General features: G+C 43.0%; 1 protein-coding gene across 1 annotated transcript in view; it reads left to right on the top strand.

Annotated features, from left to right (window-relative positions):
* Positions 1-18275, top strand: part of tp53i13 (tumor protein p53 inducible protein 13) — a 32868-nt gene extending 14593 nt beyond the window's left edge. Inside the window, exons 5-9 of the mRNA XM_078548020.1 lie at positions 8141-8219; positions 9086-9214; positions 10987-11193; positions 12057-13395; positions 17751-18275. Coding sequence (XP_078404146.1) covers positions 8141-8219; positions 9086-9214; positions 10987-11193; positions 12057-13395; positions 17751-17863 — 1867 coding nt within the window. The 3' untranslated portion in view covers positions 17864-18275. The remainder of the gene's footprint in view (positions 1-8140; positions 8220-9085; positions 9215-10986; positions 11194-12056; positions 13396-17750) is intronic.
* The last annotated feature ends 9550 nt before the right edge of the window (positions 18276-27825 follow it).

The raw sequence follows: 27825 nt of genomic DNA, 5'->3' as shown, positions 1-27825 counted from the left end.
AAGGGCGTTACATTGGCCGTCCTCCAATCCTTTGGGACTTTTCCAGAATCTAAGGATTCTTGGAAGATTACACCAGTGCATCCACTATCTCTGTAGCTACTTCCTTTAATATCCTAGGATGCAACCCATCAGGTCCCGGGGACTCATTGGCCTTCAGCCCCATTAGTTTCCCTGGTACATTTTCTCTAGTGATTGTTATTGTACTTATTTCTCTCCCCACCTCCCCTCCTAACCTTTTGCTCCTTGATTATTTAGTATTTTTGGAATGCTATTAGTATCTTCTACCGTGAAGACTGAAGCAAAGTACTTATTCAACTCCTCTGCCATTTCCTGGTTACCCATTATTATTTCCCCAGTTTCATCTTCTGAGGGGCCTATATTCACTTTGGCCTCTCTCTTCCTCTTTATATATTTAAAGAAGGTCTTACTGTCCATTTTTAAATTACTTGCTAGTTTACCCTCAAAGTTTATTTTCTCCCTCTTTATTATTTTTTTGGTCATCTTTTGTTGGTTTTTAAAACTTTTCCAATCCTCTGGCTTACCACTAATCTTTGCCACATTGTATGTTTTTTCTTTCAATTTGATACTGTCCTTACCTTCCTTGGTTAACCATGGTTGGTTTATCCCCTTCCTTGAATCCTTCTTCCTCACTGCAATATAGCTTTGTTGAGAGTCATGAACTATTTTCTTAAACATCTGCCATTGTTCACCAATTGTCTTTTCTGCTAAACTCCTTTCCCAGTCCACTCCAGTCAACTCTGCCCTCATTCCATTGTAATTACCCTTATTTAAGTTTAGCACTGTTGTTTCCGACCCAAGTTTCTCACTCTCAAACTGAATGCTAAATTCTAACGTATTATGGTCACTCTTTCCTCGGGATTCTTTACTCTGAGATCATTTATTAAACCTGCCTCATTACACATTACCAGATCCAAAATAACCTGATCCCTGGTTAGATTCACAACATATTGTTCTAAGGAACTGTCCCAAATACTTTCTATGAATTCTTGCTTGTGTCTACCTCTGCTTTTCCCAATCTACATGAAGATTAAAGTCACCCATGATTAATGTACCATTTTTTTTACATGCCTCATTATCTCCTGATTTATTCTCTGTCCTACAGTATAGCTACTGTTAGGGGGCCAGTAGGCTACTCCCACCAGTGCCTTCTTCCCTTTGTTGTTTCTTACCTCCACCCAGATGGATTCTACATCTTCCGATCCAAGGTCCTTTCATGCTATCGTACTTATTCCATCTCATACCAACAAAGCTACCCCACCACCCTTTGCTTCCTACCTGCCCTTTCGAAAAATCATATATCCCTGAATATTTAGTTCCCAGCTTTGATCTCCTTGTAACCATGTCTCCATAATGGCTATAAGATCACACCCATTAACCTTTATTTGTGCCTTTAATTCATTTGTATTGTTCTGAATACTCGTGCATTTAAGTAAAGAGCCATTAATTATGCCTTTCTACCATTTTTTCCCCTTTTGACCATCTGTCCCTTCCTATCACACTCTGGGTATCATTACCTAAATAGCTGCCCTGTAAGGCTGCCATGTCCTTTTGCTTTGTAAGCCTACATATCCCCTTTCCAAAACCCTCGCCCACTTCTATTTAGGTTAAAGCCCTCTCCACAGCCCTAGTTATTCGGTTCTCCAGGACACAGGTCCCTGCATGGTTCAAGTGAAGCCTGTCCCACCGGAACAGCTCCCTTCTACCCCAGCACTGATGCCAGTGCCCCATGAACTGAAACCCATTCCTCCCACACCTTGACTTTATTTACCCTATGCCAGTTTGCCTGTGGCTCAGGTAGTAATCCCGAGATTATTACCTTGGAGGTTCTGCTTTTTTAATTTAGCTCCTAATTTGTTCAAATTCTTTCAGCAGAACTTCGTTTTGAGTCCTATCGATGTCGTTGGTACCAAGGTGGATGACGTCAACTGGACCCCTCCCCTCCCACTCCAAGTTCCTCTCCAGCCCTGAGGAGATGTCCTTAACCCTGGCACCAGGCAGGCAACACAGCCTTGGGACTCGTGCTCACAGCTGCAGAGAACAGTATCTATCCCCCCAATTACACTGTCCCCTACCACTACTATGTTCCCATTTCCTCCCCCCAACTGGAATGGCTCCCTGTACCACAGTGCCGTGGTCAGTTCGCTCATCCTCCCTGCAGCCCCCGCCCTCATCCACACAACTTGCAGGAACCTTGTAACTGTTGGACATTTGCAGGGGCCAAGGCTCCTTGAACGCTACCCCCTGGGTTCCCAAACCTGCCTCATCTGCAGTCACATCCTCCAGTCCCTGATCACAGACCAAATTTGAATTACCTAATCTGAGGGGTGTGACTGCCTCCTGGAGCAAAGTGTGCAGGTAACTTTCCCCCTCCCTGATGCGGCGCAATGTCTGCAGCTCGGACTCCAGCTCCTTAACTCGGATCTGAAGTTCCTTGAGCTGCAAACACTTGGTACAGATGTGTTCACCCTGGATCACCTTGGTGTCCTGCAGCTCCCACATGCTGCAGCAGCAACACATCACCAGTCTTGCCATCACCATCGTGTTTTATTCAATTTATTAATTAATTACTCTAATATCCCCACTCTTTAGACTTTATTATAATTATTTTTTATATATGCCAGTATCGATTTTATACTTAAGCTATCTTTAAGAAAAAGAGAAAAGACTAAAGATCTAAACATAAACTAAAGACCTTACTTTATTTTAAAGACTAGAAATACTTAGCAGTCCTACTCACCAATCAGCTGCTCTCTGTGCTCTTTTCCCCCTTGTGCTCTTTAATGGTCTCACTCTTCTCTCACACTCTCACTGTTAAAGGCCCTGCCCCTCTCTCTCGCTATAAATGACCACGTTGTTTCTCTCACACTCTCACCCTGTAAGTGACCACGCTGTTTCTCTTACACTTGTTCCCTGTAAGTGGCCCTGCTTCTCCCTCTCTCTTTCTCGCTGTAAATGACCATGATGTTTCTCTCACGCTTTCTTGATGTAGATGACTACGCTGTTTCTCTTGCACTAGATTCCTGTAAATGGCCCTGCTGTTTCTCTCACACACTCTTGCTGTAAATGGCCCTGCTGTTTCTCTCACACACTCTTGCTGTAAATGACCATGCTGTTTCTCTCTCACTCTGCTGTAATGTTGTCAGGGCCCATAGCCTTTGCAGTATCCAATTCCTTCGGCTATTTCTTGATATCAAGCGGAATGATTCACATTGGCAGCTAATGATTGGCATCTCTGATGCTGGGGACCTCAGGAGGAGACTGAGATGGATCATTCACTCGCCACTTCTGGCTGAAGACGTTTGCAAATGCTTCACCATTTTCTTTGCATTGATGTGCTGGACGTCTCCATCATTGAGGATGGGGATATTAATGGAGCCGCCTCCTCCTGTTAGTTGTTTAATTGTCCATCACCATTCACGACTGGATGTGGCAGGTCTGCAGAGCTTTGCCGTTGATTTTGGGATCGCTCAGCTCTGTCTATACTGAACTCCTGAGATGCCTTTATTTTCTAAAGAATGCACTTGTGCTTTTGCTAGGCATTTAGAATAAAGCACAGTACAAATGAGCAAATTGCTATTTGTTCATAGGTTGGCTGTGCAGTATTTATAGCCATGATTTTATATAAAATATATTAAAATCCCATCAGCCAGGAGTGATCACAAGCTTTCAAGTTTAACAATGAATGTAAACATTCCCTTGGTGCAATACTACTTGTGTAATTGCCTTCACATGTTGTTTTCTAGCAATCCATTGAGAATGTAGCTGACCGCATCTCACAATTATTCTGTGTCTGAATCAATGCCAATGGAGGCAGTTCATGTTTGGGGGGAAGGTAGCAGCTGGGCAGGTTTCTATTTATACAGCAATGGCTCATTAGTTTCTGATGGCCATATAGCTGTTTTCTGTGTTGAATGCTGTAACTAGTGTGTATGATCAATAACTGTAAAGTCATTGCTTTGCGCTAATCGCTTTTCAGTGGTGCCTTGCAGTCTCACAAACGTAACATCAGAATGACAAAGTGACATCAAGGAGCAGTTTGAACTAATTTTTGTTGAACTTCAAAATGCATTACCAGGGTCAAAAGTACTGCAGAAGATAAAGTCAGAGGGGAGTGTTCATTTTTATTACTTGTTCCTGGGATGTGGGAATTGCCCACCCCTAATTGCCCTTGTGAAGGTGGCGGTGAGCCGACGCCTTGAGCCGCTGCAGTCCATCTGGTGTCAGTGTTGTCCGGAAGGGAGTTCCAGGATTTTGACTCGACAACAGTGAAGGAGCAGCGACGATAGTTCCCAGTCAGGATGATGTGTGGCTTGGAGGGGAACTTGCAGGTGATGGTGGCTCCCATGCATCTGTTGCCCTTGTCCTTCTAGGTGGTAGAGGTTGTGGGTTAAGGTTCTGGCATTTTCTTACATTTCCTTCACTGTTTATTATAAAATAATATGTTATATAAATGTGTTTAGAAATGTGTAATATATTGAGATAAATAATGGAATGGCAGAAAGTGTGTTTTGCTAACATTATAATCCACGTATGGACCGCTGCCATTAAAAAAATTCAAGCTCCCAGGGGTAGCTGAAAGGATGACATGACAAGATTTCATGGACAGAATTTTACTGCCCCTCCCCCACCCCGATGCTGCCGTAAAATTCCGCCCCGTGTTTTAAGACTTTTACTGTAACAAACAGATCCTAAAAGCACTTTGACTAAACACTTTTTTAGGCCATTTATACTTTTGAACTATAGAACAGAACTTTTCCTTTTTACTTTTAACACAGCTAAAAAACCCACTTCGCAGGCATACTTTACAGTGGTCCCTTAAGTAGTTACTCAATTTTCCTGGCCCCTGACCAATGTGATTCTTAGCTCCTGAGGACTTACCTACATTTCTTTTCTTTCCCGGCTTGGCAACTTTTAACCCTGGAGCTTTAATAGTCCTTAATAGTGAGGGTCTTTCCTGGAGATTCTTACTCTAGTGCAAACTAGGTTAATCTTCCAGCCTTTTTTCAAATCCTCATGAATTTGGTCTTTTCAATCAGAATGTGAGCTCCTACCCACATTTCTGCATGGTGAATCATAGAGACTTATGGCCTCCAGTCGTATTCAGAGAAATTTTAGAAAAATCTGTAACTGTGTAACCCTAGCTGACGATGGCTTCCTTTGCACTCTTCCCCACTCAAAACCCATCTCCATGGCAACATGAATCACATGAGCCTTGTATCCAGGTAGAAATGCTGATTAGCTATTCTATCTTGGAATCAGATGGACAGTTTAAAGCATAAGTGATTACAACCACGCATTCTCAACACCTTCCTGGGACTTTGGAGACTTCTAGTCTAACCACTGTAAATACAGATACCACTGCTGTTGTCTCCTCATGCGAACATCTTACACCAACTTACCAGCAAAACAACATGAGCCTTCCTTTAATCTTTAACAGCCACATCACCCTGGCCTGTTGTCAGGCAGACTTCAACCAGGTCACTTGATCCCCTTCATTTTACCCTAAATTAACAACCCAACCCCAAATGCAACATCATTACAACACTAAATTTGGCCAATGTGGCTAAATCAGTGTTATACTGCTTTTAGGTGCAGGATGAGCATTATTTGTTTTTTAAATGAGTTGGTGAGAATGATATCACTGGAGTCACACCATCAGTGTCTGTCCAGCACATCTGTCAGAGGAATAACCTGCACATCTCTGTGCTCTTGTATATTGGCCTGGATTTTGCGAGAGAAATAAGGGTGAGGCTATCGGTGCTCTCTGTTATTGAGATGTAAATCGGGCAGGAACTGCTGGAGACTCCACATTTGTAGATAAACGTGGAAATCAGCATGTTGTCTGAGTTATCCTGCTTCTCCACAAGATTCACTACCCTGGTATCTTATTGAGGGGCTCGGCATTCAAACACATGCCCACTAAACATACCAGACAAAGTCGAGGCTTCTCCATTCAGGGGTGTAAATGAATTGTTAGCGGAATGCACGTGCACATCTTAATTATGAAGAATCAAACTCTCTAGTTCTTGAAACCTTGAATCACGTTCCTTCAGTCTTTAATTATTGGAAACTTAAAGTTTTTCTTCAACTTTTTCTTTCTGCTTCTTATCCCTCAATCCCATCTTTCTTTCCCCCTCTTTATATCACATTCTATACATAATTTTACGTTGAATTAAATATTCTAATTGACACTTCCTGGTTTGGACTCTGCGTGTCTCTGTGAGGACAGATTGAGAGCTGCTCTGTTGCTGACCTGGTTCAAACAGGTTACAGATCTCCTGTACGGGTTGCCACACTGTTTTAGAACAGATACTGACTCCAGGCTAACCTGTTGGTGACATTTGGCATGACTGTCCTCTTTGATCCCACCCATAAATGAGGTGGTGAATGGATGCCTATTGCCATCTCATTGCCCAGATTATGATTTCCTTACTCACTTCCCTCCTCTCCCCCAACCTTCACTGCTCTTTGCAACTCTTTTCTTCATACGCCATTGAAAGCTACGGTCCAGGGCCTGGGTTTGCAGTGGATTTTTTCCCCTTCCCCAGGCTGCTGTGTGAAAATTGACAATAGGCTTTACAAAGTGGGGTAAAGGTTCAATGTTCCCTGGCCCAATCCTGGCAGTGATCTCTCCTACCTCTGTTCAACCCCCGGCACCCATTTTCTTTGAGGACTTGCTCTTAGCCAGAATTGCCTTGGTCGCTCCCAGTAGGTTCCCATTTTCATGGCGGAAATCACACCGGGAGTCCGTCTTGCTTATGTAATCTGCCCCAACTTGAGGAAAATGGATGGGGACCAGGGCAAATTTGAAGAATTATGCCAACATTTAAAAAAAAAACCCAAAATTCCTGTTTAAGTCTTTTAGTGAAAACCTTAAGGGTTTATAATAGCACACAATTAAATATTGCTCTATTTGGGCCCTAAAGTTATTTTCTCGTTGAGACTCAGTGACTTATTAGCCTGGATTTTGCAGTCACCAGTGAAGCTATAGCGCCTACCACTCACCTCGATGAAAGCTGCCCCCCACCACCCCTCACTTCCCACCCCTCAGAGATCGAGCAATTTCTGTAATTGAAATGCCCCTTTCCTGATGTCGGTTTGAATCGGGTGCCAAATAAAGGGGGTCTTCAGGCATCCAGCAACTGATGTTGCCAAACAGGGTAAGCAGCCAATCTCACTGAACCAGCCAATCAACCCATTTTGCTATCTATCATTTTTTAAATCACTTTGCAGAAGGCGAACAAAAGATTGGGCCACACACAGTTTCCTCATCATTACAACTGCAAATTCCAGTTCGTTGTATCTGTCCGTAACCGCACAGTGGCAGAGACTCTGACCAAACATGGGAACGAGGAGCTCATGGCCTCTCACGCCTGTTGTGCCACTCAATACCATCTTGGCTGAACCCTGCCTCAACTACATCGTGATTCCCTAAAAAGAATACAAAAATCTGCCTATTAAACCAAGTTTCACAAAGGCAATGGACCAACATTTTCCTTTTCCTAATATATTTTTTTAATGGACATTTTATTAAAATTTGGAGATGACGAGGCAGCATGTCTAAATGTCTCACTAGAGCCATGCAGATCTTTCAAGTTTCTATTTATTTTGACCAAAAGGCACATTAACAATGCGGTTAACGCAAAATACGGCATATATTGGAAATCTGAAATAAAAAAAATAGAACACACTGGAAATATTTAATAGGTTCAGCAACATCTGCGGAGAGAGAAACAAAAGTTTCAGGTCAATGACCTTCTGTCAGAGCCGTCTGGCACCTTGTCTTTATTTAATAATGTGGTTAATGGAACAGTTATGTGTTATTCACATCTTGTTAAAGGCCTTTTGTTAAACAGTCAGTAACTTTATTAAATCTAATCCACTGGTCGTGTGTGCACTGGTGAGTTCTTCTGGATTTGCACCTTCTGCAGATGGCAAGGTCGTGTAGATAAAGTGGCATTTTGCTTTTTGGCATTGTTTCTCATTCTTGAGTGAAGCCCCGATCCTTTGGATGAACTGTATCAAATTGCAAGTTGTCAGCAAACCAGCCGGGGCCACGTGTGAGGGAGGTAACCCACCTTATTGCTTACTTAATCCTTTTTCTTTTTGAACTGGATAGTGGCATGTATCGACCCATCTGGGCAACGTATGGAGAATACTTGTATGTCCCACCACAGCGCTGGGTCCACAACTTGCAGGTATTGCATTATTTATTGATATGCTTAAGCTTGCTTTGTTCCAAACGGAAACTTCAGCCACACAAGTATTTATTGTGCACAAATGGGAGGGTAGGGGGTACAACTTTGGCACGAGCAGTTATAGTGTTGTTTAGCAGGCGAGTAATGGAAAAATCATGGACTACCAGACTGCAGGCACTAGCCTAGTATATAAAAAGAGGTGAGGCAGTCATGTAAGTTGATGAGTATCTGTATGAGTGAGGCTGTATAGATAATATACCAGCTCTGCAAATGGATAATGGAGAACCCTCTGCGGAGGCAGTGATTATGCTACAGTGTAGGCTGACCATCTGTTATTTGCAGCATGTGTAAAACGCATTCTAGTAAAAAAAAGTAACTTGAATCAATCAATCAATCAATCAATCAATCAGTTTTTAAGCAACTGGAGAATTTTTATTTTGCACTGTGATTTCCAGAGTTAGAAACAACATTTTTGGTCAGTTTCTTCATTCAACCACGTTAAAAAAAGTGATAAATTTGACCGCACCCTGCTTCCTGATGCTTTCATTGGCTATAGATATTAACCACCTATTAACATTGATTTCTAGCAATCTTATTGGCTGTTATTAAACGCATGGCTGCCTAATTAAATTGGCGGGACTTTGGACTAATGCTGATAATTAATCTGCCACGCCTGGTGGTTAGGTGCCAGAAAGCTGACTCACTTTCATTCGGGCCTAACATCCTCCTCAAGCTTTCATTTATAGTAGCTTTTCCGCCTTTCACAGAAGATCTCATCCATAATTTTGCATTTTTGGTTAACTGTTCCTCAAATTAGTGCTAATTCACTTTGATGGTAGTTTAAATTGCTCTGTTTTCTTGTCCAGCGTGGTGGGATTGCTTTCCTTTATCATCCATGTGTGCATCCCCAATTGAAGGAGGAGCTCTCCCTGCTGGCGAGAGCATGCATGTACAAGCACATCATCACGCCGCATCTCAATCTCAGTCAGCAGTGGGTAAGCAGCCCTTTCAGCTCGCACTGCAAAAGGTGTGGAGGCTACAAGATGTATTTTCTACCAATGATCTATTGATAAAGTTTTTAATGACTGTATAATTTCGACTGATGTTGTATAGAACCAGATAACTTTACTGTGCATGCCAATTACCAAAAGTGCAAGGATACAGCTGGATGCAGTTTGCATACATGAGGAGAGATTTGAAGTAAAAGTGATCTGAAACCCAATTCACAGCACAGCATTGCAGTCAGTGTGAACTAATAGGGCAGTTTTGTGCTGTGGACCTATATTTACACGCCCGAGGCAGATTCACCTCGGTTTAAACGGCTCCTTTACGCCCAATTTTGGTTCCGGGCAGTTGGCAACAGGATAGAGTCAGGTCTGCTGACCCAAAGCAGATAGTAGGCAGCCGTGGGGCAGGCCCGAAGGCCCATCTTGGTTCTATGGGACTTCACCGCAGTTGCCTTAGAAGCTGTTAGGCCCTCTAGCCTTCACCCACTTCATGCCCCACATACCCCCATGCTTCCTCATACTAACTTGCCATCTCCATAGCCACTCACCCAGCATCCACCATGGGCAGACCTCAGCAGCCATGTGGAGATGAAAAAAAAACCTAATAAAGCTCTCACTCATACGCACTTGATACTGAAAGAAACTCCCATGTGTGAAATACAAAGATTTTAAATGTGTTGTAAAAACAAAGTTCTATTCAGTAATAACTTTAAACTTTCAAAATGTGAACTCGGCACCCATTTCTAGCTTCTAAAACTCAGCCAACCATTCATAATTGGACCTCATGTGTAATAAGAGCCCTTGGGGAATGTCAACAAAGAACTCTACCATCTGTTCCTGCAGTTTCAATAATGTATTTTTCTAACCATATACCAGATGACCTGTCAAAACAGTTCTACAGAGGATATTTTTTCACTTTGCTTCAGCCTGTTTTTTTTTCCTCCGAGAGATTTAAAAAACTGCAGATCATGATACTTAAAAGAGCTAATCTGCCCGTCACAAGAGTTTACTCCATAAATTTGTGACTCTCTCGCTGCAGGTTAAGGCCCTTGGAACAGCGGAAATGGGTTCTGTTTGAACTTAGCATTAATTTCAAATGGCCCGACTGAGTTAGGGCCCCCACCCCCTTCCCCTGTCGGCAAAAATGGGATGAGTAAGGAAATGGGGGCGGGACTTCTACATCTCGGTCCCTCCTGTGAATCCTCAGGATCTCCGGAGTCTGCCTGACTCCAAAAATCCAAACCTAAGAACTTGGAAGGAATTGAATACTTCCTAGCCTGGCTGACAGCATGGAGACGTCTAGTATCTGACCTGCAGGTACCATAGGAGGAACTGGAGCTGGCGGAGAATTGGAGTATAATGAAAGAGGAGAATATTGGGTTGATTTGACTTCCTACTTTCCTGCAGAAAAAGCAGGAATTAATCATTCGTGGTTGCTAGGACACACCTGGCCTACATGAAAGACAAACTCTGGACTCACTCCAGGTTAGGACTCAAAATTCATAAATGGGCCTTGAGTTTTTTTTTTAATCACAAATGTACAATTTAATTGTTTTTGCATACGATTCTTAGTTTTTAATTTTAACGCGGAGGTGTCAGGCTGTTCTATCCTCCCCTCCTTTAGTGAGACAGGGCCCTTTGGGTACTTGGCATTCAGAGGAAACAAATACATCGATATTTTTACATGAGAACGAGTCCATCTTACTATAACACTCTCCTTTTAACTAAGTTCGTTTAATTCTCCTGTTCTACTTTTACAGCCTCTGGCCCTGGTTGCATGGGGTACAAGTCTGGAAATGTCAAGGATTAACCTAGCAGAAGCTGTTACTTGGCTGAGGGAGAGTGTAAACTTGGGCCGTAACACGGAAATGAAGGATGATGGCGCTTACAATTACCTGCTGATCTGTAAAGCAAAGCTGGCTTCAGATAATAGTGATCGAGTTGTCTGCCCTGAAAACCAAGTGAAGGTAAACTGACCTGCTGAAAGGGTAAAATTCAAGTTCCTGCTGAAGGAAACGCCCATAGATGGAATCACCCTGTCAGTTTTGCTTGCTTCAGAGTTGCTACCTAAGCAGTGGAACCTTTTTATAAGCTAACACACTAAGGGAGCTACTGATGCAGACAAAGCAGGAATTAATTATTCATGGTTGCTAGGACACATGTGGCCTACAAGAAAGACACACTCTGGACTCACTCCAGGTTAGAGCTCAAAATTCATAAACGGGCCTTGATTTTTTTTTAAAAAATCACGAATGTACAAGTTAATTGTTTTTGCAGATGATTCTTAGTTTTTAATAAAATTTTAACGTGGGAGGATTTTTAAAATTTTAATCAGGATTCATAGATGGTCAGACGCTGCCTATGTTAAATAAATTACATTAACAATTAATAAGACCTGAAGAGCCCATTGTAGGCACATTAACAGGAGTCTGGTGTAAAGCGATACAGAATAAAGTGTCCAGGTATGTGCTGTATTAGTCAAGGCAACAGATGGGATGCTATACTAGCCTCAAACAACCTGGGGCGTTAAAGGGCGGAATATCAGCCAGAACACGCTCAGCTATTATGATGTTATTTGAAGACATGACTGTCAGGTGAAGACAGATTAGGGCTCTACCTGTTATGCTGCACTTCATCTATAAATAGTTTTTAGTTCTTAGTGACCTCAAAACTGGTTAAATGGCTTTAAAACGCTTTGGGACATACTTGGGCTATGAAGGGCATGGTGTAAAATGCAAGTTTGTTCTTTCACTCACAACGTAGGAGTTAAACACATGTAGTGTTTTGTTTCTAACAAATAAAATTTCAAAATTGCCGCTTTCTTTGGCAGGAACTGCGACGCCACTTTAAGAAAAGCGAACTTCAGTCAGCCATAAGAGAACGGAATAAAGTTGGAGTTAACGTGCTCAGCAAAGGATTGCAATGGATTTTGAGGAGGAAGAGAAGCCCCGAGACCAGAGGAGCTCCTCAAACCAGCAAACAGGTAGAAGGGTTCCTTCCTTCCTTTACCAGGATATCTGCACAGAAGCAAGATAAGGATTCTGCAAAGAATGCATCCTCTGACAAACCATCAGCCAATGTTATGCCATTAGAAGTAGCAAGGAGACAGCCCACTGTGCCAGCAGTAATTTCTGGAGATTCTGAGGAAGCAGTGGAAAGCAGGACTTCTGAAAACCAAGGGACAAAGAAGGGAAACTCTGAAACTGGAGGTGAACAGAACAGAAGGAGCAATGAATTGGAGTCCACAACACCCACTTTAAAAGAGCCTCCTGTAAATGAAGTCCACCAACAGACCTATCTGGACAGCAATGATGCTAAACAGTTGAAAACAGGTGACTTGACTGCTAAACAGCCAAATTCTCCTCAGCAGCACCACCAAACGCACGACACTTCAGATTCTTCATCGCATTCGCAAGTGAAAGCTCAGCAGACTAATAGTGAAGCTAATTCTTCACAAGAACAAATTAAAAGTGGTGGAAGTATTATTGGCAAAGCTAACAGCCAAATGGTTGAGAACTCTGCCATTAAAGAACAGCAGGTAGCTAAAATCATTGCTAATATCAACCATGCCCCAGACAGTCCGGCTGTCAATGGGGACACAGGTCAAAGACTTCAGAATGGGAGCAAAGTGAGTGGGAAAAACGTAATACCTCTGCAGCCACTGCATACTTCAGAAATCTCTTCCAAAAATGGTGTTGGCCCTAAGCAAAACGAGGGTAATGATAAAAGCCACCCTGGAGAGATGGGCAGTGACAGAACCGTTCAAAAAGTCGCGGTGGAGGAAACAAATACCTCCAAGACCAATGAGACCGTGATCCTGAATTCCCAGGATGGTCACAATGAAACCGCAGCAGTGGGTTCTGGGAAGGTGAAGTGCAAATGTGAAGATGGGGCATCTCAGAACGTACAGACTGTGCCTGATGTGGCGGGTTCAAATCATTTAAAGGCGGGGGCTCTTAAGAAAACCCAGCGCTATGTGGAAGACAGGACATCGTACATCCCCACACCACGAACAGAGGAAGCAGCCTGGGCTGCTGCTGCACTCGCATTTCTCTTAGTGTTCCTTACACTGTCCGTATTGTACACTAGGCTGTACAGAAAATTCATGAAGAGTGACAGTTTATACTGGGCACCAGTTCCAGGCATTGATGGGCAAGAAAGTGTAGCAGGTGAAACTTTTTTTAAAAAAAATAAACGTTTCCTATCCACAGATTTAGAATGTGAAACGTTTGGTAGAGAAGGAAAAAAATAAGATGCAATGTTTTGAGATAAAAATATCCTCCCAATTGGTGGCATTACTCAATTTGAGCGGTTTCCACAGTAACTGGCAGTGTTGGCATCTTCAGGAGGAGTGAATTGGCCAACGTTAATTTACTGGCCATCAGTCACAAGTGGCAACTGGGCAAAAGAGTAACAGGTGAAACATTGCTATTTAAAATGTTACCTGTCCACAAATTTAGAATGGAAATAATTAATAAGAGTTATGGGAGCAGCTAGAAGCCCACAACTGCACCTGCCTTCCTAGAAACAGTTTGATGGAGTCAGGGAAATTTACCCTCACTAAAACTCTATTAAAAAAAAAAGAACTACTTGTAGAATTTACACTCAAGGAAACTACCAATTCAGCACTTTAACAGCCCCTAACTAAATATCATTCTAATTGTGTTACCAAGGCGACCTAGATACGGTACAAGAGGTGGCCTATCGTCGATTGAGTTTATGCCTGCTCTCTGTAAAGTCAATTCAGTCCCATTTCCCCTCCCCCCCGCCGTAGCTCCGTAAGTTTGTTTCCCTCAAGTGCCCATCCAATTTCCTTTTGAAATCATTGGTCGTCTTGGCTTCCACCACCTTCGTAGACAGCGATGTCCAGGTCGTTACCACTCGCTGCATAAACTAATTTCTTCCTCAAATCACCCCTGCATCTCTTGCACAAATCCTTAAAGCTGTGTCCCTAGTCTTGTACAATCAGCTAATGGGAACAGTTTTTCTTTTTCCACCTTATCTAAAATGTGCCAAGGGGTAGGGGGAGAGCACAGAGAGTATGGTGTTGAGATGGAGGATCAGCCATGACCATATTGAATGGCAGAGCAGTCTCAAAGGGCCGAATGGCCTGCTCCTATTTTCTTTGTTTCTATGCCATAATCTTGTATCCCTTTAGCAAATCTCCTCTCAATCTTTGCTCTAAGGAGAACAATCTCAGCTTCTCCCGTCAAACCTTCTAGCTAAATTCCCACATCCCTGGAACCCATTCTGGTAAATCTCCTTTGTACCTTCTTAAGGACCCACGCATGCTTTCCAAAGTGTGGTGACCAGAACTGGATGCCTAACCATAACTTTATAAAGGTTGAGCATAACTTCCCTGCTTTCATACTCAACTCCTTTACTGATGAAACCCAAGATCCCATACACTAGTTATTTGGCATTTTGTTTTGAATAAGGTGCAAGTTTCTCCATCAAGAAATTAGAAGTCTGAACATAGTTGTCAGGCTCTGTCCCAAAAATCTTATCTCACATCCGACTCTGTTCCCCACTTTGACTACTGTCGTGGACTAAATCAGACAGTTTGCAACCTTAGTATCCAATTCAACCATGAGCTGAATCCCTAATATCCCACCTTTAACTCAGCATCTGTTCTTTTATCCTCCTGTATAAAACATCTTGCGCAGTTGTTATAGATGCTGAGGGTTTGTTTGCTGTAAGATATTTATGTAGCAGGAAGTCCACCAATATTAGATGGTCTCAATAGTAAAACTCGAGGGAAGGGTTATTGTCATAGAGTGTGTGGTCCAGCACCGGATATAAGTGAGGGCAATATAGAGGGTGAACGGGTAAAATTAGACTCATGAATTATCACAGGTCAATGAGATAGATAGGCTAGGCCTGGAGCTGAAGATCGAGGATCGAAGGTGCAGGATTGGCAACCAAAGGAGGCACACATTGAGGTAAACTAAGAAAATAGGAACACTGCCTCTATAAAGGGAAAGTGCAACAACAACTTATATTTGTGTAGCCTCTTTAACGGAATGAAAAACTTCCAAAGGTGCTTCACGGGAACATTACGAAACAAAGTGTGACGCCAAACCAGAGGAGGAGATATTGGGTCAGATGACCAAAGGAGGTGGGTTTTAGGGAGTGTCTTAAAGGAGGAAAGCGGGGCAGGGAGGTAATTCCAGAGTTAGGGCCAAGGCAACTGAAGGCAGGACCCCATGGTGGTGCAGTTATAATTAGGAATGCGCAAGAGGCTAGGATTTGAGAAATGCTGATATCCTGGATGGTTGGGGGCTGGAGGAGACTACAGAGAAAGGGAAGGGCATAGCCATGGAGGGATTTGCAAATGAGGATGAGAATTTCAAAATCAAGACATTGGCTCTCAGTCAAGCAATGTAAGTCAGTGAGCACAACAGGGCTGATGGGGGAACGCGACTTGCTGCAAGTTAAGACATGGACAGCAGAGCTTTGGATGACCACAATCTTTTTCCTTACCTCCGTGAACTTGAGAAGTAATTCATTAAATTGCAATAGTGAACAGACCAAACAGTATCCCTCAATATAAAAAGGAAACCAGGTCAAAGAGGAAATGTTAGATAGGAAACCTATGATAGCTTAAAAAAGGCTCGGAGTTTGTAATCAGAGGGAACTTTTTTCTCAAGCAGCACAGGCATGTTTGCCATAAAGACAACACCTATAGGAATTCTTTACTTTGAGCTAGAGCAGCATATATTGAGGAAATATAAAAAAGATGACAAAAGATCATCCAGTTATGGTGGATAACCATATTAAGAAATAACACATGTATCCAAGGACAGTCTTGAAGATGAGGAAAGCAGATGTTTGGAAAAGGGGGAACATTTACAAAGAAAATTAAGTAAATTAGTGAGGCAGGCAGATGCACGAATAATGAGGCAATTTTTATTCAAAGAAGATTTTCAGGATAAAAGGACAAAGAGAGACCCTAGTGCAACTGAACTAGACATACAGGGAATAAATTAAATCCCAGGAAAATGCTATCAAAGACTGGATGTGTTCTGAATATTAACTGAGGTGTACAGGAACCCCAGTTAGCAGAAAAGGCAGACACTCTGGGCCTAAACAAGAGAGTCAGATCTAACGTACAGGCCAGAATTTTGCCCTCGTCGGGTGGGCTGGGTGGGGGTGGTAGGGAAGCCGCCCGCCGCCCGCGATGGGGCCATGACCGCGGTTTCATGCTGACAAGCCGATTAGGGTGCGAGTGCGCGCAATGAAATCTCCTTGAGGCACGGAGCTACCTCAGGGAGCTGAAGATTTTTTAAAAATTTAAAAGTAGAGTTTTGAAATGTTAAAAAAAAAATGTCCCCTTGTGACCGTCACACGGGCAGGGACACATTATGAATGAAATTTAAACATTTTTATTTAATTTTTATTTGCGTTTGGAAACCTCATCCCCCCCCACTCCCCGTCCCGTGGATGAGGTTTCCTAAAAAAATCCCGCTTGGCCTTTTCACCTGCCCGGCAACCGTAAGGTTGGATGGGCAGCGAAAAATTGAACTTAATTATTACTTTAACGGCCTTAACAGGCCTTTTAATTGTTGGCGGGTGCCTTGCCGACCGAAATATCGCGTGAGGATGCAACGACATCGGGACGCTCGCCTGACGTCACCGCGCGCTATTTTACTCTCATTCGGGTCGGGCGCGCGCCTGCCCGATGGGTGAAGAATTCTGGCCACAGCGTATTTAGATGAATGCTGGAAACATGAGCAATAAGATGTCTGCAATTGAGGCTGTTGAATTAGTACAAGAGCAACTTTTATTTATATGGCACCTTCAACACAATAAATTGTCCCAAGGTCCTTCACAGGAGCCTTATAGGACAAACTTTGACGAGCCACAGAAAGGGAGAGACATTAGCTTGGTGAAACCTAAAGAGGTAGGTTTTAAGGACCGTCTTAAAGAAGGAAAGAGAGGTAGAGACAGAGAGATGTAGGGAGGGAGTTCCAGAGCTTTGGCCTTGCCAGCTGGCAGGTGAATTAAAATAGGGGATGCTTAAGAGACCAGAATTAGAGGGTGCACAGATATATTGGAGGGTTGTTGGGCAGGAGGATAATACAGAAATATTTACAGTCAAGTGCATATATCTGTCCACTCCCTTAACCTGTCTGTGGCCTCCTTCCTAATTCTTCATAAAATGTTGGTATTAATCCCAACACCAGACTCTGAGCTGCATCACTGATTACAGTTGCCAATTGAGAAACATCCATTTGCTACCCAGTGTCTGCTTTCTACACATCAGCCAATATGCCATCTATGCATTATATTTGCAACACATCCTGTTTTGCAAACATTTTTTTTTAAATATAAAGTTTCAACATGACGTGTCAACTTTAGCAATCAGCAATTTCCTTAAAAAAAGTTCAATACGATTAGGCATTTGTGACCTACCGTTTGCAAATCCACTTAGTCAGTACCCCACCCCAGGACCCATTGCATCATGAGGTGTACAGTTTTAAATGTTCTACTAACAATATTAAATTGTTGTTTGGTCTCGTAGATATCATAAAGAGAAGACTCACCATGTCTGGCAAGAGGAGGAAAAAAAGGCTCCCATACAAAAAGAAATCCATTTCACCCTATGATGTTCTTCCAAGTGACAACAGTGACTAATGCTACCAAAGATGTTCACTGGGGCTACCATTCCATTAGATGAGGTGACTTCAGTGCTCTCTGATCCAGCCTCTTTAAAAGTAGATGTTTACTGCAGTTGAGAGGTGGAACTATACCTCTGCAAAAACAATGAAGCTGGAAAAAAAATGCGAAAGATGGCAGAGAAATTATATTACAAATAGTCTAAAATTATATATTTTACTAAAGACTTGTGACACAAGTACTTTGTTTAACATGTAAATCATATATTGTCAAATTTCATTCTGGGAAACTGCACAGATGATGAGAGACTTTAGCAGTGTTCTGTTTCATAACTCTTGCAATTTCGCTGCAATACTACAAAGCACAAATTTACATGATCCCTGCCTGTAGAGTTTAAATATACCCACTTAAACATTTTTATGGAGTGATAGACGTCAAGGGATTACAATTTGTAGCAAATGTCAAATCATACCCCTTCTGAACCTACAATATCCAAGATTTCCCATCATTTGCCATCATTCCCATCAACTGTAATTCACAGCAGATTTGCTGCCCTTAGTCTGGAGCAGTGCTAAAACTTCAACAATTAAGATATTAAAAATAATCTGCTAAGCTCCGTCGTCAGGTTTAGCGTAAAGTAAACCATTAACTTCAATTTCTTCGCTTCTAAACCTGTTCAATGTAACTGGACTTAAACAAGATAAAAGGGATGGAGGGATATGGCAGCAGAATAGGAAGAGGTTCATCTCTGGAATAAACGCCAGCCAGGGACCAGTTTTTGTGCTGTAGATTTTATTAGCTTTGAGAGTTGGGGAGAGGCCTGCTGTACAGGCAGGTTACTGTATAATCAATTCCTGATTATATGCCTGACAGCCTTGAGAGCAAGTTTTTTTTTTAAATTAAATAAGTTGATAGGCAGGGAGCAGAGAGACGGTTGTAGCAGCAATCTGTTCCTTACTATAAAGGCATAAACTAGAATTGCTTCTTTTTTTGGTGTGCTTGTCCTTCAAAGATTAACAACTGAGCCAACTGCACTACCTAGTCTTGTCCAAACTCCTAAATGAAAGTGAAACCCTCAAAAACCACAAAATTAAACACCAACCCTTTAAAATTCTGATAGTTTTAAAAAGAAAAAAAAGAAAAAATCCATTTTTGCCCGAGCCCATCAACTCAGTTACCCCCAGCGTTCGGTTCTGGATTATCAGGGAAACATCATTTATTAAGGACTTTAATTTAACCTCAGAGCTGGTTGTTGCATTACTGAGTATAATGGAGCAACCAGATCAAACGCAGTGATCTAAGAAAAAAGAATTAAGTGGCAATCAGAAAGTCATGGTCGGCTGCCGGCCAGATTTTCGCTGTAACGAAAACAGGAAATGCTGGAAGAACTCAGCAGGTCTGGCAGCATCTGCAGAGAGAGAAACAAGAGTTCACGTTTTGAGTCCGTATGACACCTCTGCAGAGATTTTTGTTGTGCTTGTTTTCGCCTCCTGCTAAACAATTCCTGCTACACTTAAAAACAAACACAAGGTCTCATTTTCCTGACAGAAAAAAATCTCCAGAGAACAGACTTTTCAAACGCTGTGCAACTTGAGGTGGCAACGCAAAAAAACTAAACGACTTACCAAGCACAAAGAAGAAAGTGCTGCCACCTCATTAGGAAGAAACTCTGGCGGCAAATGCATTTATATTTGTAGAATGAATTATTTTTGTATTATTGTATGTAAAGGGCTAAATTGAAAGCTGCAGTGGAGTGGGAGTGATTTCACAGGGGTTTTTCTGCAGAATAGAATATTCATATCGATAGGTGTGCAATCTTATTTATGTTTACTACAAGAAGAGTAAGAGCATTGTGTTACTGATTTTGTATCGAGACGAACCTATTGGAAATGGTATTCAGAGCACATTTAAGCGTGCAGTGATTTATCAGTTTAACACAGTTGCATTACAAAAACGTTGATTTGTGTCAGCTGTGATCCATTTTTCAATTATACCCTTGTGTCTCATCTGCCAGGTTTAAGTGGTGCAAGGCTCAAAACAAATTCTGCAGCTTTCAGTTACCTTATAAAGGCATTTAGCAGAAGTGAAAGTCAATTATTTCCTTAAATGTTGGCGAACAGGGAAGTGATTCATTGCCCAGATCCATGTAGAAACAGGCATTTTTCAGCTATTGGGAATTTTTATGCAAACTGTGGTGACCAGGGAACAATATGCGTAAAATTCACAGAATTGGTCGTGGGGTGTCACATCACATCACGTCACTCTCCTTAGTAATCAAGAAAACAGTTTCAAATAAATGTTCATGATATTTCTGTATGATATATGATTTATTTTTCAGAAATTATTAAACTTTTGGAATTTACTTTATCAAATGGTTTCCTTTCCTGACACCCAATCCGCACAGTCGGTGTGGAGATGAAGTCCCGCCTTCACATTGAGGATACCCTCCATGTTGTGTGGCACTACCACCGTGCTAAATAGGATAGAATTCGAACAGATCTAGCAACTCAAGACTGGGCATCCATGAGGCACTGTCGGCCATCAGCAGCAGCAGCATAATTGCACCCAAACTCAATCTGTAACCTCATAGCCCAGCATATCCCCCACTCTACCATTACCATCAAGCCAGGGGATCAACCCTGGTTCAATGCAGCACCAGGCATACCTAAAAATGAGGTGTCAACCTTGTGAAGCTATAACGCAAGACGATTGTGTGCCAAACAGCATAAGCAGCAAATGATAGAGCTAAGCGATCCCACTATCAACGGATCAGATCTAAGCTCTGTGGTCCTGCAACACCAGTCGTGAATGGTGGTGGACAATTAAACAACTAACAGAGGGGGTGGCTCCAAAAATATCCCCATCCTCAATGATGGAGGAGCCCAGCACATCAGTGCAAAAGATAAGGCTGAAGCATTGCTACAATCTTCAGCTGGAAGTGTGAATGATCCATCTCGGCCTCCACCGGAGATCCCCAGCATCACAGATGCCACGTGATATCAAAAAACGGCTGAAGGCACTGGACAGGGCAAAGACTATGGGCCCTGATAATATTCTGGCAATAGTACAGAAGACGTACTCCAGAATGTGCCGTGCTCCTAGCCAAGCTGTTCCAGTACAGCTACAACATTGGCATCTGCCCGGCTATGTGGAAAATTGCCCAGCTATGTCCTGTACACAAAAAGCAGGACAAATCCAACCTGGCCAATTACCACCCCATCAGTCTACTCTCAATCATCAGTAAAGTAATGGAAGGGGTCATCAACAGTGCTAACAAGCGGCACTTGCTTAGCAATAACCTGCTCACTGACGCCCAGTTTGGGTTCTGCCAGGGCCACTCAGCTGCTGACCTCATTAAGCCTTGGTTCAAACATCGACAAAAGAGCTGAACTCCCGAGGTGATGAGAGAGTGACTGCCCTTGACATAAGGCCGCATTTGACCGAGTGTGGCATCAAGGAGCCCTAGTAAAACTGGAGTCAATGGGAATCAGGGGGAAAACTCTGCTGGTTGGAGTCATACCTAACACAAAGGAAGATGGTTGTGATTGTTGGAGGTCAGTCATCTCAGTTCCAGGACATCACTGCAGGAGTTCCTCAGGGTAGTGTCCTCGGCCCAACCATCTTCAGCTGCTTCATCAAAAATCTCCCTTCCATTGTTAGGTCAGAAGTGGGGAAGTTCGCTGATGATTGCACAATGTTCAGCACCATTTGCGACTCCTCAGATACTGAAGCAGTCAATGTCCAAATGCAGCAAGACCGGAACGATATCCAGGCTTGGGCTGACAAGTGGCAAGTAACGTTCACGCCAGGCAATGACCACCTCCAACAAGAGAGAAGTCAGGAGTATGTTGGAATACTTTCCACTTGCTTGGATGAGTACAGCTCCCACAACACATGGAGCTTGACTCCATCCAGGACAAAGCAGCCCGCTTGATTGGCACCACATTCAAACATTCACTCACCGCTAATGCACAGTAGCAGCAGTGTGTACCATCTACAAGATGCACTGCAGGAATTCACCAAGGCTCCTTCAACAGCACCTTCCAAACCCACAACCACTACCGTCTAGAAGGGCAAGGGCAGCAGATAGATGGGAACACCACCACCTGGAAGTTCCCCTCCAAGTCACTCACCATCCTGACTTGGAAATACATCACCGTTCCTTTCCTGTTACTGGGTCAAAATCCTGGAACTCCCCTCCTAATAGCACTGTGGGTGTACCTACACCACATGGACTGCAGTGGTTCAAGGAGGCAACTCACCACCACCTTGTCAAGGGCAACTAGGGATTGACAATAAATGCTGGCCCAGCCAGCGAAGCCCACATCCTGTGAATGAATTTTTAAAAAGTACTCCAGGTGAGTCCTAACTAGTGTCTTATACAAATTTAACATGACTTCCTTAATCTTGTACTCAATGCCCCTATTAGTAAAACCTAGGATACAATATGCTTTATTAACTGCTCTCTCAACATGCCCTGCCACCTTCAATAACTTATGTACATATACACTGAGGCCCCTTTGTTCCTGCACCTCCTTTAGAGTTTCTCCTTTTATTTTATACGGTCTCTCCACATTCTTCCTGCCAAAATGAATCACCTCACTTTTCTGCATTGAACTTCATCTGCCCAAACCACCAATACGTCTATGTACTTTTGAAGTTCAAGACTATCCTCACAGTTAACAATAATTTCAGTCTTCGAATCATCCTCAAATCTTGAAATCATGCCCTGCACACCACAGTCTACGTCATTAATATGTATCAAGAGCAGCAAGGGTCCCAGCATTGACCCCTGGGGAACTCCACTACAGGCTTTGTTCCAATCTGAAAATCAACCATTTATCATGTTTACCGTCAGTCAGCCAATTTCTGATCTAAGTGCCTACTTTCCCTTTTATTTCATGAGCTAGAATTTTGTTCAAGTCTATTGTGTGGCACTGTATCAAATGCCTTTTGAAAATCCATATACACATCAACAGCATTGCCCTTATCAACCTTCTCTGTTACTTCCTCAAGAAACTCCAAGTTAAACATGATTTTCGCTTAATGAATCCATGCTGACTTTCCTTAATTATCATGCACCTGTCTAAATGACAATTGATTTCGTCCCGAACGATAAATTCCAGAAGTTTCCTACCACTGAAGTCAAATTGACTGGTCTGTAGTTGCCGGCATTATTCTTGCACCCCTTTTTGAACAAGGGTTTAGCGTTCACAATTCTCCTGTCCTCTGGCACCACCCCTTTGTCTAAGGAAGACTGGAAGATTATCACCAACGCCTCAAATTTCCACACTCATTTCCCACAATATCCTCGAATGTATCTCATCCTGTCCTGGTACCTTATCAATTTTAAGTAAAGATAGCCTACCACCTCAATTGTAAATTCCTTGAATGTACCAGTTACCTCCTCTCTCACCTCGGCCTGGGTAGCACCCTCTTCCTTTGTAAAGACAGATGCAAAGTACTCATTTAATACCTCCACTACTTCTCCTGCCTCCATATGCAAATCTCCTCTCTTATGCATAATTGGCCCTACCCTTTCTTTTACCACCCTTTTATTATGTACATGCTTAAAGACAACCTTGGGATTCCCTTTAATGTTAGTTGCTGGACTCTTTTCATGCTCCCTCCTTGCATTTGATTAGTTTTTTCACTTACCCTCTGGTCCTTCTATATTCAGCCTGATTCTCTATTGTATTTTCTACCTGACATCTGTCATACATGTACTTTTTCCCTCTATTTCTCTCGTCCTCCAGGGTGTTCTAGATTTATTTGTCCCACCTTTCCCCTTCAAGGGTATATGCCTTGACATTGCCTGCAATACTATCTCTTTGAAGGTAACCCGTTGCTCGGCTATTGTCTTTTCTGCCAACATTTGATTCCAATTCACTCGACTCAGATGGATTCTCATCCCATGGAAGTTGGTTTTCCCCCAATTAATTATCCCTGCTCTGGATAGCTCCTTGTCCTCCATGACCAACCTAAACCTTATGATACAATGGTCACTGGCCCGTAAATGCTTTCCCACTGTTACTTGATCCACTTGTGCCAAATCATTCCCCAGAAACAGGTCCAACAGTGCCTGCCCGCTCGTTGGATCGGAAATATACTGCTACAGAAAATTATCTTGAACACACTCCAGAAACTCTACCCTTCTTATCGCTTTGCATTATTCCTATCCCAGTCTATATTTGGATATTTGAAGTCCCCCATTATAACTGTTCTATAATTCTTGCACCTCTCTGTAATTTCTTTGCAAATTTGTTTCTCTATATCCCTTCCTCTAGTTGGTGGTCTATACACTACACCGATCAATGTTATTGCACCTTTTTCATTCCTTACCTCTAGCCAGGGAGATTCCATCCTTGACACCCCCCACCCTGGAACATCATCTCTCTTCAGAACTGTAATACCATCCTTAATCAATACTGCCACTTCCCCTGCTCTTCCTTTCCTGTCTCTCCTAAATACCCTGTACCCAGGAATATTTAACGCCCACTCCTGCCCTTGAGCCAGGTCTCTGTAATAGCAATATCATAGTTTCATTTGTTAACCTGTGCCTGTAGTCTACCAATCTTATGAACCACACTCTGTGCATTCACAAACATGCACATTAATCCAGATTTAGGCTATTTAAACTTTCCCCCTTGCTTAATGACTTACTATAGCCTACTCTAATTCTATCAAACTCTCCAAGTATTCTATTTACCTTGATACTACTCTCTGATACTTCTCTATTTCCCACTGCCAGTTTTTCTCCTCACCCCTCTGAATTTCCCCTCACGTTTCCATCCCCTTGCCAATCTAGTTTAAACCCTCCCCAACAGCACAAGCAAACCTCCCCATGAGAACATTAGTCCCAATCCTGTTAAGGTGGAGCCCGCCCTCCTTGCACAGGTCCCACCTGCCCCAGAACCGATCCCAATGCCTCAGAAATCTAAAGCCCTCCCTCTTACTCCATTTCTCCAGCCACAAATTGAACTGCTCAATCTTCCAATCTTATGCTCACTAGCACGTGGCACTGGGAGTAATATTAAGATTACAGCTCGAGGTCCTGCTTTTCAATTTCCTTCCTCACTCCCTAAAATCTGCTTTCGGGGCCTCGTCCCTTTTCCTGCCCACGTCATTGGCTTCAGTGTTGACGACGAACTCTGGCTGTTTGCCCTCCCCAAAAGAACGTCCTACAGCCGCTCTGTGACATCCTTGACGCTGGCACCAGGGAGGGAACATACCATCCAGGAGTCGCATCTACAGCCGCAGAAACGCCCGTCAGTTCCTCTAACTATAGAATCCTCTACTACTATAGCACTTCCACTCTTCCACCTCCCCTCCTGTGCAGCTGAGCAACCCGTGGTACCACGAACTTGACTCATGCTTCAGTCCTCTGAGGAACCATCTTGCTTACCGGTATCCAAAATGGCAAAGTGGCTAGAGAGCGAGGTAGCCTCAGGGGATTCCTGCGCTACCTGCCTGTTTCTCTTAGATACTCTGGTGGTCACCCATTCCCCCTCTGCCTGTATACTGCTTAGCTGCGGTGTGGCCACCTCTCTAAACATGCTATCTACGTAATTCTTAGCCTTGAGAACACACAATGACTCCAGCTGCCACTCAACCCATAGCTCAAGTTCCTGCAGCTGATGACACTTCCTGCAGATGTAGTCATCGACAGCATTTTGTGCCTGCGCGACTTTCCACATCTTGCAGGATGCACATTCCACATGGCCGAGTTGCACGGGCATATCTTAAACTTTATATAAAGTGTTTGCTCACCTGTCACTCACCAACCGTTGTCTCCTCTCCCTCTATGAAGTCTTGCTGCTCTCTCCCTCTCGTGCTCTTTATGAAGTCTCGCTCTTCATTTAAATGAAGTCTGCCCGCTCTCCATGCTCTTGTTAAAAATGAAATCTCCTCGCTCTCTATGCTCTTTAAAATGAAGCCTCCACACTCTCCTTTAAAATGAAGTCACCTTGCTCTCTGCTCTCTTTATAAATGATCTCCTCGCTCTCCGCGCTCTTTATAAATGATGTCTTCCTGCTCTCCGTGCTCTTTTTCAAAATGAAGTCTCTGCGCGCTTTTTACTTCTCAATGAAAATTTCAAACCCAACCTAATTACCTGTAAATCCAACTTCACCACAGCCTTGCATTGCAAATGCACGCATCTAGCTCCTTTACCCTTTTATCTCTCAATTCTCACTTACAAGCTGTCTCTATGAACCTTGCCCCCAGCTTAATTAATCATGGCCACACACATCCTTTACAGAATGTCACCATATTCCCAAACTATTAAAATAAATAACATCTATCTTCCCAACGGTCATTGCCTGACATTTGTGTGGCACAAATGTTACTTTCCACTTGTCAGCCCAAGCCTGGATATTGTCTAGGTCTTGCTGCATTTGGACATGGACTGCTTCAGTATGAGGAGATGCGAATGGTGTCGAACATTGCAATCATCAGCGAACATTCCCATTTTGAGTTTATGATGGAAGGAAGGTCATTGATAAAGCAGCTGAAGATGGTTGGGCCTAGGACATTACTCTGAGGAACTCCTGCAGTGATGTCCTGGAACTGAGATGATTGATGATCAACAACCACAACCATCTTCCTTTGTGCTATGTATGACTCTAATCAGTAGAAAGTTTTCTCCTTGATTCCCATTGACTCCAGTTTTGCTAGGGCTCCCTGATGCCACACTCAAGTCATCCATGAAAAAGCAGCCCACTTGACTGTTATCCTATTCACCATCTCACTCCCTCCACCACTGGCACACAGTGGTAGCCTAATCTGCAAGCTGCACAGCAGCAAATTGCCAAAACCCCTTTGACAGCACCTTCCGAGCCTGCAATTTCTACCATCTCGATGGACCAGGGCAGCAGATAGATGGAAAGTCATCACTTGCAAGTTGCCCTCCAAGTCACACACCATCCTGACTTGGAACGATGCCACCATTTCTTCACTGTCCTCGGGTCAGAACTCGGAACTCCCTCCTTAACAGTATTGTGGGTGTACCTACACCACATAGACTGCAGAGGTTCGAGAGGGCAACACACTACCACCTTCTCATGGGCAATTAGGCATGGGCAATAAATGCTCTCTTTGCCAGCAATACGCATCCCAAGAACAGATAATTTAAAAAAATAGCAAAGCCAAACCATGTGGGCCCTAAAATGCATTAAGCCTTTTAAAATATAATTCTGTAGGACATGTAAAGGTGGAACTTGCTGGAAACCAGGCTTCTGTGGTCAGATCAGTGTCAGCCTTAGCTCAGTGGTAGTTCTTTTGCCAGAGTCAGAAGGTTGCTGGTTCAAGAGCCATTCCAGTACTGAAGAGCACAAACCAGACTGATACTCCAGTGCTAGTTCCTCAGCATTGCACTGCTGGAGTTAGTGTTTTTCAAATGATGTGTTAAACAAAGTCCCCATCAAACTCAACACATGGCATTATAGCACGATGAGCAGGGGAGTTCTCCTGGTGCCTTGGCTGACATTGCTCTCTCAAACAGGGCAGCAGGTTATGTTTATTTTCTCATCACTGCTTGTGAGACCTTGTACACACATTGGTTGCTGTTTTTGTCTATAGTGACTACACTTCAAAAGTGCTTAATGCACTATGCAGTTTTTGCGAAGTCATGAAGGTATTTTATAAAAGCAAGGCTTTTGTTTCTTCTAGGATGACTACAGTGATATTGCATTGGATTTGACCCAAGCGATCGAGCCAGGTACTGCTGTCAAAATAACGTTAATGGCACCCATTGCTGTGTGGTTAAATGGTACGGCAACTTGAGGTGAGAAGCGATGCATGGTTAAATGCGAACATCCAAATGTTGATGCCCAAGTTGTGCCACTTCGTGTTAGCTTTGCAAAAATGATACTGTGCTGTCTGCGTCACCACTGAAATGCACTGAATGTTGTGAAGTTGCTCAATTTGTATAGCGATAGAAAGTAAACTCACCACAGTTAAGACTTATCATTTCAAGTGTA

This window comes from Cetorhinus maximus, chromosome 9 (assembly GCF_964194155.1).
Source record: "Cetorhinus maximus chromosome 9, sCetMax3.hap1.1, whole genome shotgun sequence".
In the NCBI taxonomy this organism is placed as follows: domain Eukaryota; kingdom Metazoa; phylum Chordata; class Chondrichthyes; order Lamniformes; family Cetorhinidae; genus Cetorhinus; species Cetorhinus maximus.
This window is presented reverse-complemented; position numbering and strand designations above follow the sequence as displayed.